This window comes from Rhamphochromis longiceps, linkage group LG7 (assembly GCF_057381845.1).
Source record: "Rhamphochromis longiceps isolate RC_006_pf linkage group LG7, R_longiceps_female_GT1.1, whole genome shotgun sequence".
NCBI lineage: Eukaryota > Metazoa > Chordata > Actinopteri > Cichliformes > Cichlidae > Rhamphochromis > Rhamphochromis longiceps.
In genome coordinates, this window is record NC_140563.1 from 62995609 (window position 1) to 63014204 (window position 18596).

The 18596-nt window shown below is 40.6% G+C and overlaps 2 protein-coding genes across 2 annotated transcripts in view; both read right to left on the reverse strand.

Annotated features, from left to right (window-relative positions):
- Positions 1-3695: 3695 nt before the first annotated feature.
- Positions 3696-12319, reverse strand: arrdc3b (arrestin domain containing 3b). The gene is made up of 8 exons (XM_085414764.1): positions 11385-12319; positions 8353-8434; positions 6715-6862; positions 6292-6394; positions 5922-6178; positions 5290-5443; positions 5049-5203; positions 3696-4571 (listed from the first exon to the last, which is right to left on the reverse strand). The coding sequence occupies exons 1-8, from the start codon at positions 11662-11664 to the stop codon at positions 4494-4496; spliced, it is 1257 nt and encodes a 418-aa protein (XP_085270890.1). The 5' UTR covers positions 11665-12319; the 3' UTR covers positions 3696-4493.
- A 648-nt stretch (positions 12320-12967) lies between these two features.
- The window catches only part of mctp1b (multiple C2 domains, transmembrane 1b), a 42859-nt gene continuing 37230 nt past the window's right edge, over positions 12968-18596 (reverse strand). The window contains exon 21 of the mRNA XM_085414763.1: positions 12968-17850. Within this exon, the coding sequence (XP_085270889.1) occupies positions 17779-17850 (72 nt within the window). The 3' untranslated portion in view covers positions 12968-17778. The remainder of the gene's footprint in view (positions 17851-18596) is intronic.

Here is an 18596-nt window from a genome sequence, read left to right on the forward strand (position 1 = left end):
TTTATCAGAATTAAAGTTGGTAGTGACCGAAAGAACGAGATCGCGGATACAAGCGGCAGAAATGAGCTTCCTCCGAAGGGTGGCTGGCCTCTCCCTTAGAGATAGGGTGAGAAGTTCGGCCATCCGGGAGGGGCTCAGAGTAGAGCAGCTGCTGCTCCACATCGAAAGGAGCCAGCTGTGGTGGTTCGGGCATCTGACAAGGATGCCCCCTGGGCGCCTCCTGGGTGAGGTGTTCCAGGCATGTCCCACCGGGAGGAGGCCCCGGGGCAGACCCAGGACACGCTGGAGAGATTATATCTTTCGGCTGGCCTGGGAACGCCTTGGTATTCCCCCGGATGGCTGGGGAGAGGGAGGTCTGGGCCTCTTTGCTTAGGCTGCTGCCCCCGCGACCCAGCCCCGGACAAAGCGGATGAAGATGGATGGATGGATGGATAAAGTTCTTGTTGTGCAATAAACCTTCTCTGTCACTGATGTAGGTGTTTCAGTGGCTGCATGGCTCTGTTCTAAGACCTTCCTGTGCTTTGAATCACAGATGTGGAAGGTGTTGGATGGGAGTGTTGCAACTCAAAAAAGTAATATATTCCACATTACTTGTGACTTTCCTTAAAATAAGTCAGCAATTACATAATTGCTTTTTGCACTACTCATTACATACACATATAGATTAAAACGCATTGTTACATAAATACCAGTGAATAATATTAACTATACACTGACACACAAATCCCTATCTTAATGAGGACACAAACATATGAGAACAAAACAAACAACAAAAAGCAAAAACGAAAACCTTAAACCAGTCCAAAGTGACTTTAAAGACTCTACAACAGTGGTTCTTAACCTTGTTGGAGGTACTGAACCCCACCAGTTTCATATGCGCATTTACTGAAGCCCTCTTTACTGAAAAATAAAATATGATTTTTTTCAAATTCAAGACATAGATATGTTTTTTACTGATGCACAAAATGAGCCGTGCATGTCACGGCGGAGGCTCTGCCGAACCCCTGAGACCGACTCACCAAACCCCTAGGGTTCGATCGAACCCAGGTTGAGAACCACTGCTCTACAAGAATAGGTGTTAGTAGTTTCAACGAAGCTGTGTCTGTCCTGGACAGAGCTTGCATTACAGCATCACACTCTTGTCTTTTGTGCAATAAAAATCAAGGTAATATCCTTAGCTACACTCCTCAAAAGCTGTAGACCCACTGTTTCTCCTCCCTGTGCAGGAACTGAAATCAGCTCATTGTACAGGGTGGGCCATTTATATGGATACACCGTAATAAAATGGGAATGGTTGGTGATATTAAAGTCCTATTTGTGGCACATTAGTATATGTGAGGGGGCAAACTCCTCAAGATGGGTGGTGACCATGGTGGCCATTTAGAAGTCGGCCATCTTGGATACAACTTTTGTTTTTTCAATAGGAAGAGGGCCATGTGACACATCAAACTTATTGGTAACGTCACAAGAAAAACAATGGTGTGCTTGGTTTCAACATAACATAACACACACACCTTTCTCTAGTATTTAACATTATAACAAGCTACACTGGATTAGATTAAAAGGCTGAAGGCTGAAGAATTGTAAAATACTATTACTCCTACAGTTAAATATCTACTATGTTCCCCCAAATTACTTCTTTTTAGCTGTTGCTGACTGCAGCTACAAGATGGCAGTACTGTCTTTACAGCACATGGATGCAAACAGGCAAGATGCTTTATGAGCGTGCTCTCTGAGATCAAAGGAGATCGCTTTACTTCGGTATGTTTTGTAATTCACACCTATTTTTAGATTTGACATATGTCCTGCATTACACTCAACACTGGTAACAGGTCGGCCAGACACAGCTGATCAGGCCCTTTGATTGTACTACATTGTTAGCATGCTTTTAAATGCTATCAAGTTGTCTTTCTTAGCATTGGTTTCTTATCTGTCGCCAAAGTCAAGTGGGCATTCTAAGAAGTGCAGCTCTGACCTTAAAAATTGACTGAGTTCATCATTTGAAATCCTGCTCTGCATGTTTTCAGCAGCTGACAGACAATCTTATCACTGCAGGCTGTGATGCAGCAGCAAAAGTCATCAAAAGAATGTCAGCCAAAGGCTATGAGGTGTTTCTGTGGGGATTCCATGAGTTATTTCACACAGAATAAATGAGTGTTTACCCTCTACACACAAACACTCTATTTTTTCATGTAAGTAAGAGTGTACAACCAGCGTAAGACCAGTTTTTCAATTCAATTCAATTTAGTAACACAGCGCCAAATCACAACAACAGTCGCCTCAAGGCGCTTTATATTGTAAGGTTGACCCTACAATAATACATACAAGACTGTTTCTGAGAGAATGGAACAGAAAAGCATTCTCCAACATTTCTATTTACATCTTTTTCCCTGCGAAGCTATGCCACAGCTCGAGTGAAAACAGCATTAAGCAAAAGCTTGACTCTGTTTTTCCCTCCTTGCTGTTTGCCAGTGTGCAGTGGGGAACTAGGTCAGCAGCTCATGTGAGCTCTGTCCTACATCTGCTTTGCTACATCTCCAGCAGGCTGCTTGCTGGAGAGGAATCTTCAGCTGCAGTAACAAATCACAGGGTGTAACAAAGATTTTTACACAGTGGTGCTACCTCCCTTTTTTGTTTTTTGTTTCTATTAATGTGACACATTTTTGCATTTTACACCATTACTCAGTGATGAAGGCCTCTTCTCCTTAGCAGTGTTCTTTTAAACTCCTGAAATATATAAATAAGATAGCAGTAAGTATTTGTACTACCACTTGATAAAGAAGTCAAATCAACACAAGTTGGAGAGCTTTACCTCCAATGGAAGAGCCACACGCCACATTATTTTTCTTTAATAAAAGTTCTGAAACCAAGTCGTGACATGTACCTTTAAGCAGGTTACGTCTCCAAACAAAAGCAGGCTGAGATCAGGCAGAATTATCAAATTGCTGCACTTTGACTTGAGCATCTAGAACCAGAACGGTAAGTTACATGTGTCGAGAAAAGATAAGAAAACTTATTATTTACAATTAAACCAGAATTTAGGCATTATTGGTTGTCTACATGTCTGAATTTAAATAATAATTTTTTGTTATATTATTCTTATTTTTATTGTTTGAACTTCTTAAATGGTGAGCAGACATGCCTCCTCGTACATAACGCTAAAATTTAGGAAATGTTTTGTACTGTACTGCTTTTTGATTAATGTTTTAAATTCCTGGAGAATTCCCTGCCCGTGATGCTAAGCTTGATTTTTGCAGTTTGTAATCACTGACCCACTGCAGTAGTTTCCTGGGTGTTATTGCAACATATAAGAATGATAACAAATACTCAGATCCACCGTCTTATGTTATAAAATAAATCTTTTATTTTATCAAAAGTTGATCATGACAACAATATAATGCGCAAATGGAATAGACAGCAACAGAGTATATGAAAAACTAGTGCAAAAGAAAAATCACAAATACAAAAATATATTGCACTTGGTAATCTGAAATTTTACGTGGAAGAAGTCATGTTTGGACAACATTCTCAATTTGATATATGCAACTGTAAACATTTACCTTTTATGCTTTGCCTTTTTCTTTTTTCTTTTTTTTGCAAGCACAAAGCTTCTGGATAAATCTACAGCAAGAGAAGCTCTAGTTTAGAGCTGAAACCAGCAGGCGACTTGCGGTATTTTATCTTAGTTAGTTGCAGTTGTGCTTTTTCTGTGGACCCAGTTGGGGTTTACACCTGGTCTCTAAACTTTCTTTCCCTCACTCACACACACACACACACACACACACACACACACACACACACACACACACACACACACACACACACACTACGTGAGCTCTAAACGCTCGAGGTGGTCGTTGATGTGACACATTTCTGCATCAGTGATGCCATCTGTCTTTTTTTTTTTTTTTTTTTTTGAATCTCAATGAATTTTCATCTTTGTTCAGGGGGGACAGTGGGGACAGTGGCAGCTTCAGGCCACAGTCACAAGTTCAGCCATCTGAACTACTGCAGATAGCTCTTATCCTGTCACTAATGTGCCCATTTAGAGTGAAATATTCTATGTATACATATACATATATATATACTGTAGCGTATAGGCCTGCGGCAATCTGCAGTATAGAAAACCACTGATAGTAAAACAGTAATAACGGCATGTGCAAAATTCACTGTGAGGCAGGAGGAGGCTTCTTCTGACCACTTGGAGTAGTCTTTGTTCTCTGCCTTGTCAGAGTCATAAAGTGGTGTTAAAAAACTGTCTTTTTTTGCCATGTCTTGAGCACACGATATGGCGGATCCAGCACGGCATGAAATCCCTGGTCCATCACTTCAATGGTCACCAAATACTCTCTCAGCTGATTTTCCCCGGGTCAGGCAGAGTCCAGCCTTATTTACGGTGATATATAATCTGGTGAGAAGCTGGCTGTGTGGGCCAGGTGGCTGAGAGCAGCTCTGTCTTTTTGTGCACAGGCTTCAGCGATCCCGGACTCTCCTCAGCGGGAGGGACAGGTGTCAGGTCTCCTGACCTCCACAGTCCCTTGCACCTCCAAGGGGTCAGGATAAGGATCGACCTAGAGGGAAGGGGTGGAAGGGGAAAACACAGCTTTATGACTACAGGATCCTCGTGAAGTGATAACTATAACACTGAAAAAAGGTGAAGTTTGTTTTTGTGAGGCAAATGTATTTTTGTGTGTCATTAGCCTTTATTAGTTGCGTCTACATCTTGTACCCATACAGGTGCTGCTTCCTAATTCTGTTTGTCAGTGATTTCACTTTGTTTTGGATAGGTCTGAAAATCATAAAAGTGGTTCAAATTCTATTTGTGATTTGGGCTCACTGAATGACATGTTATTTTAGATGTTTTTGTGTCTTGTCTGGATATTTTTTGTACAAAGACTGGACTTCATTCTAGGTCTGTTTATGTTGTTTGGGCACTTTTCCTGTGAGGCGACGATGTGTGTGTGTGTGTGTGTGTGTGTGTGTGTGTGTGTGTGTGTGTGTGTGTGTGTGTGTGTGTGTGTGTGTGTGTGTGTGTGTGATAAAAGTACCTCCGAATACAGTGGCGGAGGCAGATATCTGAACTCTGTGATGTATGTTAGCAGAGATCCGCGGTCCTCACCCTCCGCGTCAGACCTATCACATCCCTGCAGATAATCCTGCCTGTGAGACTCTGATATGGCCAGCTCACTGTAGCTTGGTGGAGCTGCAATAAACAAACAGGCGTAAGTTGACATTCTGTACCCTGTGCACATAAACATGCATGCAAGCATCTGCATTTACAGTACATACCCTCAGGTCTCTCTGGCAGGCCCAGCCAGCTCAAAGTGCTGCAGTTGCTGCTGATGCTGGAGGTGCGGGTGGTGCAAGCATGAAGAGGTATGGTTCCTATCACCAACGGCAATGAGAGTGACAAATTCAAACCACCTGGAATGTCCACGTACACCTGCAAGCAGGAAGCAAACATGCAAAGGAGACAAGTGAATGAATGTTTTAGTGTTTTAAAAGCAGGTTTATGATGAGTTTATTATTGTTTAAGGCTATCTGTACATCACAAGGAAGTAATATGTCTTTTGTTTTTGTACCAGCTTATTAGCCAAATAGTGCTAGGGTATTATAAAAAGGTTAGTCAGTTAATCAGATAATCAGTTCATATAATCAGTTAATCAGATGTCAGTAGCAAATAATTGTTTTTCTTTTGTTTTCTTTTATTTTTCGAAGGCATTTTTCATTGGATTTAAAATAGTCCAACGTATTTATCAAGTTGACTTTGAATGCAGTTTTATCAGACAAATGTAACCTTGCAAATATCCTGTATTCTGAATCCTTTGTTTTATGCTCCTGTCAGTGTCCCTGAATAAAATCAGCAAAGGGAAGCTTGGCATCATATTTCATTTAACATATGAAAAAACATGTGAACTCACCACAAGGGCGTATTCTACTTTGATGATGGGACAGTCCAGGATGGAGGGGGACACAGGAGGGATTTTGAGCAGTTTTCCCTCCCAGCTCTGGCTCTTCCCTTGTGGCAGAGGATCTCCTCGCACATTGGACACCAGCTGCTGGATCTCCTTCCCCTTCCCCTTAGCGAAGAAGGTCTGAGTCTGGTAAAGCGCGGCCTTAGGGACCACAACGCGTGATGAACAGTTCTCCACCTCAGCAAAAATTTGGATTGACTCACCTTGGAAAGAGGGGAGAAGAAATCAGTCTGTCAGACTGAGAGAGAAGCAAGATAAGTGAATTCCCAAAAATAGAAGAGAACACCTGGGGGAAGTTGTAGGAGGTGTGGCTTACCTGGTGTGTAGCCCTTTCGCTCTATTTTGGCACTGAGGGAGATGGGGCCTGAAGCACAGAACCAGCAGCACAGCGTTTTCTCCTTTGTACCAGCCTGAGGGGCCTGTTAACACATATGATCTCTTTAAACTGCTGGCAAAAGATTTTAAAGAAAGAGCATTCAACTCAGAACCTGGACCCTTTAAAGGAGCAGTTTGACATTTTTAAAACCACTGTTTTCAGCATGAGAACAATGCAGCAATGGAAGAAGAACTAAGAGTAACACCACAATAAAAGCTGTCTATCTTTTTATTTGTGTGGATAAATAACATGTTACTTGTAGATGTGTTAGCAATGTTTCCAGTCTTAGTGCTAAGCTAAGCTACACAGCTGCAGTGCACTGGGAGTCATACGGATCTTTCCTCGTAAAGTGAACAGGCTTACCAGCAGCAGGGGAGTGTTGATGTCGATGTGTTCAAACACAATGAACTCCTTCTTCACTTTGACGGGGAGCAGCCATGGACGGTGCAGTTCAGCTTTCACCCAGTACCTCACACTGCCATGCTTCCCTTCAAAGGAAGTCGCCAGAGCCCTGAGAAAGAAAAAGAAAAGACGGGAAGGGAGGACGATTAAAAAGTGTGGGTGGTCTGTGGTTATGCTCTGTGTGCAAGTTCAACATCCTTTCCTTCAGAACAAGAACCAGTACAACAAGTCCTGGTACTCAGAAAAAAAATAACTGAAGGTCAGCGTCTCTTACTGCTGTCCCTCATTTTTAAATATACTATCAAAACCTAGGGGTCAAATACCTCCAAAGGTTCACAAGGTAAAACTCAGGGTCCTGGTATACAAATCTGTCTCTAATCTTTGTTTAATCTTCAAAAAAAAAAAAAAATTTAGGTAACTGTACCTGTCTGGGCCTTCAAACAGTTATATAAACAAAACCATGTGACAAATACAGACGGCAACAGTTACTTTAGTAAAATTTGCTTATAGACATCTGAAACATGAAGCCTCAGCTACAGTTACACAGTTCACGGAGCAGGTTCATAGTCGTAAGCGAAATCTTTCTTTACAAGGTAAACAGTAACCGCATTATTGTGCCTCTATACTGATACTATTTATTTATCCATACCCGCTCCACCCCCTTATTTTCCTAATTTTGTATTTCATCAGATACATTTGTCTGATTACAAATGTTTTGTTATCCAAGTTTCAGATTTTTTACATCATCAACAAGATTGATGTATCTCTCAATTACTTTGGTTATGTGAATATTAGAAGGTAGTATCTGTGGAAGATATGTTTTTAATGAGACAACATCAAGAGTGGAGACGGCAGTTAGGTTAGTGTAGATCGTACCGAATTAAGACTGATTAGTTTTATGTATATTTTGTATATTTTTGTATTACAACAAGAACATATTAGCTTAAAAATGTTAATTATACATAATCTGGTCCACGATGTGGAAGCACTCATTTGCAAAAATGTCCAGTGAAGAAACTAAATGTCAATTTTGGAAAATGTGGGAATAAAATAGAAAACAGCTTCTCACAAACACATTTTTCTCTGTGCTGCGTTACATTTAAGTTCCAGCAGAAAATATATAAAAAAAAACAAAACAGGAAGTAGAGAGCATTCAGTTTTCTTTATTAATGTATGCATTTATTTCTTCACAGTCATGTCAGCAACCATGTCATGAACATGTTTTCACATCACATTTCTTCTTGTTGATCTTTGAGAATTTTTTTTAATCCTTTTGTTAAATTCTGATTATAAAAACAATTTGGTGAGTTTTCAATACAGTTTTAATGCAAATTATGTAATTAAATTACCTAAAATCAGGTGATTAGACTTTTAAATAAAACTGTGTGGAATAACTAGTTCACTGACATGAGGCAACAACAAAAGATTGTTTTATTGTAACAGGACAATAGTTCTAAATCTTAGGTTTAATCTTCAAATGTTTCTTCTCAAGACTGTAAAATTGTAAAACCTCAGCTCTGATGAAAATAAAGAGAAATGCAGTGAAGGGAAGAATTAATGATGAAATTCTCATGTACGTGTAGGTGTACGTGTACTCACATCTGAGGCAGGTTGAAGCTGAAAGCAAACTCATGTAAGCCTGGGTGCAGGACAGTCACGCCCTCCTCTGGACAGTCCTCATCTGAAAGACAGAGAACACTGAGACTGAGTACACCTGCACACTGCACCTAGCCTCCTACATTTTGGTACAAGCTATGGATGCACAATGTCAGGTAGCCTTATTACACAATGAACTCCAATTCACCTCAGAGGGATTATTAAACACACACACACACACACACACACACACACACACACACACACACACACACACACACACACACACACAAAGAAAGGCATTTGATCACGAGGACAAAAAGGTTTGGAGATAAAAAAAAAAATGGCACAATTGGAGATGGAAAAATGGCAATACATTTTTTTTTTAAAGCAAAACTGCAGATTCTCCATTTGTAGCTTCCAGATATGCTGCTCTTTGTCATATTAAACTTTGCTATCAGCAGTTTTCAGCCTCTGAAACAAACAAGCCCTGCTTTACCTGTGCCTGTAGGGTATTTACAATATAAAGCACCATGAGCCAACCGTACTTCTAGATAAATAAAATTGGATTGGTCTTTTATACTTAATATATTTGCTTTGTTGGTCAATCACAACAAGAATTAAAGATGCCACCCTGGCGACCTTCTGAATTTTATGAGGTTATGCCCTAAAAAATGGGTTGTTGGCTATATCTTACACTTTTTGGGAAGCACTCACATCCAGTCTTCTCTCTACTGTCACAAAATTCATTTGAGAAACTCTAGTAACAGTTGTTTTGCCTGAATGCGAAAAAGCAGCTTGTTTGCGGTGTCAGAGGGCTGCCAAAGCAACACACCCTGTGGGAGAAGCAGCACTTCCTCATTTCATCTCTTATTGTTTGTGTGTGATATTGCGTCTAAATGCTCCTGCTGAACTTCAGCTTCTTTCCACCTCAGTTCTGCTTCGTCCTCAGTCTCTGCTGTTTATGTATGTCTGTGTTTGCTATGAGAACTGTCATCAACGGCCAGTGTGTGTGTGTATGTCAGTGCGCGTATAAGCGTGCGCCCTGTCAAGTCACCGGCAACACGGAGCAAGCAGGAGTAGACCGGTATGAACCAGACTGAGCAGCTTCCTTCAGCTGGAAACTCCAACGCAGGCATTACAACTCGTCCTCCCATTGGTGGACAACGTGACATGAATTTGCAAGTCTCGCTCTGATTGGTTCAGCCCCGGCAAGCCCCTGCCCACAATTAGCCCAGCCATGTGGTGTGTGGCATGAAAGAGGAGAAGGTGGGGGAGGTAGAGAGGAAGGGTGTTATAGACACAGTGACAGCAAACTCCAGGTAACCTGCCGCTCTCACGCAAACTCTGAAACCACTGAACGGATGAAGGAAAAACGTCCTCTTCTACAGTCATGCCCTGTTATCAGAAGACACCCAGCTAGTTTCATCTTTCTTTTCTTACAGGCACTTCTGTGCTTAGAGAAAAGAGATATGACCCACGTAGAAGCAGAGTGAGTGAGAGTTTAGTGTTGAGGTTTTTGAAAGGGTCCAAACATGACCTTCAAGTTAATTTTACCAGCTGAGCTGAAATAATACTTAAAGTACTTTTAGCAAGCAAAAATGATGATATGTCTCCAAAGTCACCTTTTAAATGCGAGTGGTTACATCATTAGACGCTGGATATGTTCTGGTTTGGTTGATGTAAACTGTAACAGTCATTATTCAACTGAGCAAAGGATGACAATGATGAATTTTTTAACAGGAGATATGTGGAATATTCTGCCCTTCCATCATCTGCCCAAAAGAATTTTTATTTTAATGAATGAAATGACAAATAAGCCACTTAAATTGAGTTTTCTATCTACTGATTAAAAAATTGCATTTGTTCAAAAATACTGACAGACCTTTAAAAACATACAACGACTATTAATGGTAAGTCAATCAGTTAAACTTAAAAAATTGCAAATTTCTGATACTTCAAGGCTCGGACTTTTGAAAATGTGTTACTTTTTGTGTTGTCACATTATTGTACTGTGATTTGGTCAAAGTGAGATCTGCAAGGAACTCCAGGATGTTGTAAAGATGTCTTCAACTTACAACAAAGAGCCAAGCTGCATCTCCTGGAAGCTCATGAGATTTTTTGGAAGTCTTCAGAGACAGCCACCAGGTGGATGCAGCACTTTGTTTAAGTCTAAATACTCTGCAAGACCTGTGAAATTGTGTCTTTTCTTATTGACCTTTCCACCATCCATCGTTGAGTAAACAAAGAGCAAAAGCTGTGCCTCTAGACTGCTGGGAAAAGAAGCTCTGTCCACAGACCAGACTCCTGCAGGCTGCATCGTTTCAGTTTTGAGATTATTCATCTTCCCAACCTCTAATAATTCAAAAAAACCTGCTGAACAGACAGTTCACGTGTGACCTAAATCCTTGATGTGACATGTTTTACTCTTACCCAAATCATCTGGTCCTCCAACACAGGTATACAAGTGTTAGGAGCAGCAGCTGATTTTACAACACGCGCTGAGCGTCAGCCTGGTCCTCCCCCCTCCCTCTCTCGCTGGCAGTTTCTGAACAGGTTTGAACCGCTTCTAACAAAGGGAGTTGCCTGTGCTAGCCTAGTTGAAGATGTCATCAGTAAAAAGGTCCTTGTGCCATTAGTTCAACCAAAATGTTGCTCTAAAATACGAAGCGCCATGTTTTCGATTTTGCTCTTTTTCATCAAGTGTTTCACTGGAAGATTTCAACTTTTTCCCTCCTCCCTGTGATGTCAACATCCAGACAGTCCGCATGTAAAAGCAGACTCCCTCATCCCTTCGCGTATCAAACGTTTGCTTTAATAATTGGTTTTAAGTGAGGATGGATCGCGCCTACAGCTGCTGCATCAGTACCACTGCGCGGAGGGTCCCGGTGTTCTGTGGCTCTGGCACACGATTACGCACTCCGCGGTAAGAAAGTTTGGGGACGAGCTTCTGTCAAAAGTTTGCAGTGATCAGTTGCGCCGCACCACTTCACACAGATCACGAAACAGCAGAAGAAAAAGGAGCAACTCCTTACCTCTCTCCTCTCCTATCAAGGTGTCGTAATGATGCAGGTATTCCACCTCCTCTGTGTAGTTCTGAGTATAAGCCGTGTTTGCTCCGGCGTTTCTCGACTCTGTCCACCGGACCTTGGCGACTCCTCTCGCGGTTATGTCCAAGCTCTTGACCCGCACATCCCCAGTGACCTCCACAACAACCCTCCCCGACACCAGGTCTCCTCCGGAGAACACCGGCAGGTTGTTCTCATTCAGACTGTCAAAGTAGATCGCCAAGGCCCTCACTTTGCCCAGTACCATGATGACAACGAATGGACAAGTAAACAGGATGAGGAAAAGTGTCTATGGAGAACAAGTTGTGAGTAGAGCCGTGTGGCACAAATGCATGCGCCTCGCTCCGGGTGCCCAGCGCAGAGCCGGGTCTGCGGCTGTCAGTGATGGCTCATCTGGTAGCTGATGGTCCGCAGGAGATCTGCGCCCTCCTCCTCCGAGTGCGCCTGTGCTTCTCTACCGATCTTTGCTGGCGTCTGCTTCCAGCGCTGCGCTCTTAAAGCTTAAAGCTGGCCAGTTCGTGCGCATGTGCGCACGAACTGGCCAGCCTGCTTACACAGAAAGGAGCACGGCTCAGCCTCCGCCGCTGACATAATACGACTTACAGACAAGACGTTTGCCAACTTGTCCCCACAGGGTTTGTCACAAAATGAGAGTTTTTAAAAAATAATCTTGGAACGATAAGACGGTTTGTGGAAACACACAGGCACAGTGTGCAATAAAGAATTGAATAAACTGTTTTAATGCTCCCAGTTCCTTATTAATGTGACGTATTGTTACTTAGACGATTAAGTGACTGCTGCAACAGGCATAGGCCATATTTACTGAGGTATCAAATGGCGATTTAAAAGCTATAGTTTTACTTTATCTAAAAAAATACCTAAAAAAAGTGTTAAAAACTGTAAAATATTTAAGTTAGCTTTTTCTGTTTATAAGGTGGAGTTTGTGTTTAAATGCAATATCAATGGAAGAGTATCCAGAGGGGATTGTGCAATACCTTTTAGACAAACGACATTCAGTAAACAGGTGTTATCAGTGAAAGGTAGTGAGATTTGGAACAATATTTGAGCTGTAATAAGAGAATGTGCTGCCTTCAACACATTTAAAACTAATCTCAAACGATGGCTAAAGAGGAATCAGATTCATGATCACTAGCTTGATATTAATATGTGTTATCTTTAATGTTGTATGTTTTTATTTATTTGTTGTTTTCTGTTTCATTGTATTATAACATTCTTTGTTGTAATTTTATGTATTTGTTGTCTGGATTAGATTGTTGTACATTGCCTGATGGCGTGCTAAATTCCTTATTTATTGTGTTTGTCTGACCTGCCAGGGACTGCAGATGCAAAGTAGACTTTTAGCTAATTCTAGAATATTTACATTTATCCACTGTCCCTTTTAAATAAATAAACTATTGTCCTGTTGATGACCCAGTTTTATCCAGGCTTTAGCTGTCAAACAGATGGCCTCACATTTGACTCTAGAACACTTTTGTATGCAGAGGAGTTTATGCTCCACTCAGTGACTGCAAGGTGCCCAAATCATCATCCCTTCACCAGCAAGCTGACAGTTGGTCTGAGGTGTTTGTGCTTTTTGGTTTTCTCCAAAGGTGCTGCTGTGCACTCTCGACAAACATCTCCACTTTGGTCTCGTTATTCCAGAAATCTTGTGGTTTGTTCAGATGTATCTAGGGATGGGAATCAAGAACCGGTGCTTGTAGAGAGCCAGTTCCCAGTAGTTCTATTCGTTGGAAGTGTTAGCCTGCCTGCCTATCTATCCTGCTTATTGATTCCACTTGCACATGCACTACAATCAGCTGAATTAAGTGTGCAAAGTCACAGCAACAGTTGCTTTTTCACAACAACAGGTCATTTTACAGAGAAACCAGAAAGTAATGTAACAAGAATTAATGAATTACTTTCTCCTGGGAGTACTTAAGTAACATAATCCATTACTTTTAAGAAAGTAAGTAGTAGAACACTTTCTTGTTAAGCGAGACCTGCCCTCCGCTGGGAGATTGCACAATGATAAATTTACAAAAGAAAGAGCAGCTCATGAATTAACAGGCTTATGTCTTCTTCTTTTACTCTAATTGACGGGGAATGACAGATTCCCAGGAGAGTGTTATAAGTAGTGAGGGAAGAATTGGTACCATTATTGCAAAAGATTTTTAATTATACTTCAAAACAAAGAGTCCATACCCCCAGAGTGAGGCAGTCATTTTGGTTATTCCCAAGAGCTGGTCTAAACAGAGTCTGTGTGTGAGTACCCTGAGTGATGGGAGTTATTCAGACCATGGCCCAGATTTGTAGGCAGGGTTTGGGTGTGGGGTGCTAATGTTTGTTAACTGTCCAAGTGGCCCAGGAGAAGAAGCTGTTTGTGAGGCTATAGTTGTGTAGTCATTGAGGCTGTCTATTCTAGTCTTTTTGTTGTTGGGAGTGATGCTGGAGGCCTTCAGACAGGTGGGAATGGTGGCGTGAGTCAGGGAGAGGTTGAACAACCTGGTGAGGATCCCTGCCAGTTGGTCCCACAGACCAAAGTCTGTGGGACCAACTGGCAGGGATCCTATAGCATACCAATGTGTGCCGCATATTGACCAGTCAGTGTAACGAGCCAGGATTTAAAAAAATATACACAAATATACCATTCTAACAAAAAGATTGGAGGAAGTGATGCCCTTTTTAATTGATGAGGATCAATCCGCATTTAGAGCTCAATGTTATTACAATAAGGGAAACGGAGTATAACATTTTTCTTCAGGCAGACAATACCATGATCAGAATTCAGAACGAGGAGTTTCTAGATTAATTAACTTGTTGCAGATGCAGGGTATACTCTTAATATTAATGTTTAAACTTCCCCTAGTCTCTCAAGCTATGAAATACTAGGAGACCTTGGGAGCTACTTCTATATGTTATTTGGGTATAAGATTATGAATGTAGTAAATTTCTATTGAAAATTATGCACATATCAATAAAAAGAGAAACAAGGCTCTTGATAGATGGGCTCTCCTGCCATTAGAACTTGAGCAGAATAATGGTGGGAAAAACTAATATCTTGCCCAGACTGCTCTGTTTGTTCTAGTTTTGCTTATCCACATCCGTGATTACCAGTTTAGAGAATGAGACAAAGTGATAAATAGATTTATTTGGAAAGGTAAATTTCCTGGCGTGAATTATAAGCTCTCCAGTATGACACAATGAGGGAGGGATGGGCTTACCAAAGACTATTATTTATCAGCACACATAAAACTGTTATACTTTGATGGAGTCAGAAAACAGGAAACTCATAGAGCTGTCTTTATTAGGCAGGCCACTGCAGATGTTCACACAGTGGCCTTTCTAATAAAGACAGACTTTATATATTATCGATACTAAAATCATCTCAGACAGATGTGAAGTTCCTCATCAAGATTTCTTCTTATATCTCCAATTCAGACATTACTTTGAAAAGAGTATCAAAGGACTCATATGAAGTATATCAACTATTACATTATTACATAGATGGCTTCTTTCACTCCTCTTCGAGTGACCCACACCTGTTTTCACACCTTAACTCATGTGATTAATCAGAAGATCAATAGCGGGTCAAAGACATGAAAGGACGCTCCCAATCTGTCACGCTGGAAAGATTCATCACAGGGCCTTTCTTGCCATGTAAAAGTCTTCTAAATGCTTGACATGAAGATAAAACTAAGTCTGTCAATTCAAAAGCACAAGAAATAAAAGTTTTACTTCTTTCATAATGGTAAGATAAAACAAAACAAAACAAAAAAACATCCCATTCTCTGTTTGTTTTCTCTTCCTCCTCACCCCCAAACTGGTCACTTCTGGGATCTTCTGTTCATGAAAAGAGATTTCCTTCTCACCACGGTCTCCCTCTCTCTTCTCACCATCCTCATAGGGGATTGTTGGGGTTTCTGTCTAATCCAGTCTTGATCTCACAGTTCAAAGTGGCCTGACATTCAATATTTTGGTGCTATATAAAACTGAGCTCAAATAGATGGGCAGAGAGCAAAGAAAAGACATCAGTTAAAATCTGGCTTTGCACAGTTTTGCCTGTTTTGGTACTTCCTCATTCAGCATGTGTCTGTATGCTTTCTAAACTAGTTTGCATGGAAGCGATATTCACATAACTTTCTTGCATATTGGTATGGTGCAGGCTTCTGTTGAAACAGCTTAAATCCACTGTTTTTTCACATTTCACACCCTGAATTATAACAACAAGATTTTCTTAAAAACGTAAAACTGAAATATAATAATCTCTGACCTTCAGCTTTCTCAGAAGTGCAGTGCCACGGTTTTCTCCAGACATGGCACACAAAGTGAAGGCCAAATAATTAAATTCCTGGCCATTTTAAGTCTTTCAGCAGTTTTCAGTCATTTCAAGTCTCCTTTTTTCCTCCTTTTCAAACTTTAAACACAAGGCACACAACACCTTGCGAAGGCAATCATGCTCACATCCCATGTCTCAAATTTTGCACTAAAATCTCATCAGACAGGCTGTGAGAAGATTTGATCAGACTGACAAACTGAACTAAAAACATTTCCTGTATACATTGATTTTCTTTCAGGTGAAGTTGAGAGTATATAATGATGTTTCAGTTAGCTCCCACTTTATTCTAAAAATGTAGCTTTTGTTATGCTAGTGAATTTAAAATGTTAGCACATTTAGTTCAGTTTTAGTCAACTAGAAGTCAACTGATACTTCTTGTTAAATTGACCCCAAGGCATCTTCTACCATCCACCATGACTTAAGGGGTCCCCCTGCTGGTAGATAAATACAAAGCCGTTACTGGCAAAGGGAGTTAAAACTCAGAACCTTGTTGCTGGAGTATTGAGATGGTAGTGCTAACTGCCGCCATCCATTTATCAGTGAAAGTAAATTTTGAAAGTAATCTTTTAGTTGGATGTTTGAGTTACAATCCTACCCCAGTGTTTCTTTGTGCTACAGTGAACTACTTAATAAAAAGAAATCGCTGAATTAATTTCATAAGCAAAAATTTGCAATAAAAAGTCAGAAGACTACAGCTTAAAAACAAAAATTTTACATGCAACACAAATCTTTGAAATTCAAATCTTCTACTTTACTCTGAATTTAAAATTCACTTTTCTCATTAACACTTTTTTTCCCTTGTGCTAATTTACTTAAAGTTAAAAGAACTCAATGGATTTATTTAGTCTGTCAAACATTATCATCACTGACACACTGCAGGCAGTCACTGTTTCACAAGAAGTGAACAGGAAGGGTGTAAATCTGTCGGCTTCATGGTTTAGGCTGTTTTAATTTGACCAGAGAGAATCCAGCTCCCCCAGGCCTGTTCCCAGTAAGCCCTATTCATGAGTCCCTCTATGTAGACACTACTTACCACCTTTGGAAATATAATGAATCTTTCTAAGGGATCTGCTCAAGCTCACTTTGTAAACTGCATATCAGACACAGAAAGCCATGTGGGTCTGTGTAGAAATATATTTTGCCAGAGGAATGCTACACACTTGATACAGTCTGTCCTACTTTTGGCTTCATTCCAACCACAGTAATTACAGACAGTGCAACAGGAAACAGAGAGAGATAATGTGCAGCGCGACAGACGTAATGATCTGGTGGTAAGAGTAAACAGTATCAGGTCAGTGCAGTTTGCAGAGATAAACACATTCAGCACCTTGCATATAATTTCAGTCATGCAAAACACATACAACCAGCAGCTTACGCAGACATGCAGATCACATCATGAAAACACGAGTGATTAAAAAGAACAGATGACGAGTAAGTCGAGTAACACTAAGATGTGGTCCAAAAAGGCAAAAAACAAAAAGAAACAGAGAAAGCAAACTGGAAGAAGTGAGAAGCAGACAAAAAGAAAAAAACCCCACTGAGCTGAGATGTTAGTATTTCATCTTTAGAAAGAAATGTTTCCTGAAAAAGATAATATTTCCAAATAGGAGATTTTATTTACTGTAGGTGTATAAATGCATGCAGCTCTATCTTCAACATAGCATGGGACGCTGGCATCCCGTTTGAAATGGCACAAACATGTTGAGAGAAATCAAAAAGCTGGAGATGCAATGCTTACATGCAAACAGAAGCACATCTTCATTACATGCAGACTCTGGGACACACTATACATGTATACTCATGACAATCATTATTATTACCACAGTTACTTAGTTTGTGTGCAGAGTTCTTATGAGAAATGAGAGAGATTAAAAAACATGAACAGCTTCGTCTTGTCTTTTAAAAGATTTAGAAAATCAGTGTCCTTCCTCAGTAACAAAAAGAAAACACTTAACAGTTACAACTTCTCATAATAATTAAAATTTACAAGAAACATATAAACAAGATAGTTTACATTGTTTACAGCTAGCTCAGGTTTGTCCTCCGGCGTTTGCTGGGGCTCTGCCCGGGGTCAACTTTCAGCTCGTGATACTGCATCTGTCCATCAACACAAACAGATAATACTGTGACAACAGACAGACTCCAGCTCTGGTTCATACAGTATAGAATCTACCTAGAGCAGCACCAGTGACCTAATCTAACAACACAGGCCCAGCTTCACTTTCTTACAGAGAAAACACTGAGCTTTCTCTCTGGAAACAGCGTGAAGGGGAAATGCGCAGTCAGAGGTTGAGGGCAGCTGGGCAGGATCAGGAAATTCATTCTCTGAATGATTCCTAAGAGCTTAGATGGAGCACAAGAAAATCCAGGAAAGTCTCCTTCTGAAAAACCACCACATAAACCTGAAACCTGTATCTAACCACACCTGTACAAACGACCACAGAATATAAATTACTGATGTGCTTTTAATCAGGTTACATGTGTGTGTATGAGCAGGTCTCATGTTATCTGCTGCGTGATACCTGTAGGTGTTTATTAAAGCCACACACAACACTAATGCTCAGGCAGCTGTCGACAGCAAACAGGACTATGTGCTTCATCTATCATATAAATGTGACTTTAAAATGCTTTTCTATGACTTTAATGAAAATGCAAACACAGTAAATGACAGCTGTGTGATTCACTTAAATACTGTTCTTCCAATATGTTGAAAAGGAAACATTTCCAGTATTAACTGTGTCCATGCAGTACACTGACTGAGAACTCAGGGACTGAGGCGTGAATGCCTCGTGAATGACAGCCGCTGTAGCCTGAGGATTCGTTTTGTGAAACATCCTGTTCTG

Excerpts from the sequence above, each read along its gene's own strand:
- arrdc3b (XM_085414764.1), bottom strand. The coding sequence starts at position 11,664 with ATGGTACTGGGCAAAGTGAGGGCCTTGGCGATCTACTTTGACAGTCTG. Across the intron at positions 6,863-8,352 it reads AGCTTCAACCTGCCTCAGAT|GGCTCTGGCGACTTCCTTTG; the intron begins GTGAGTACACGT and ends TTTCTTTCTCAG. Across the intron at positions 6,395-6,714 it reads TCAACACTCCCCTGCTGCTG|GCCCCTCAGGCTGGTACAAA; the intron begins GTAAGCCTGTTC and ends ATGTGTTAACAG.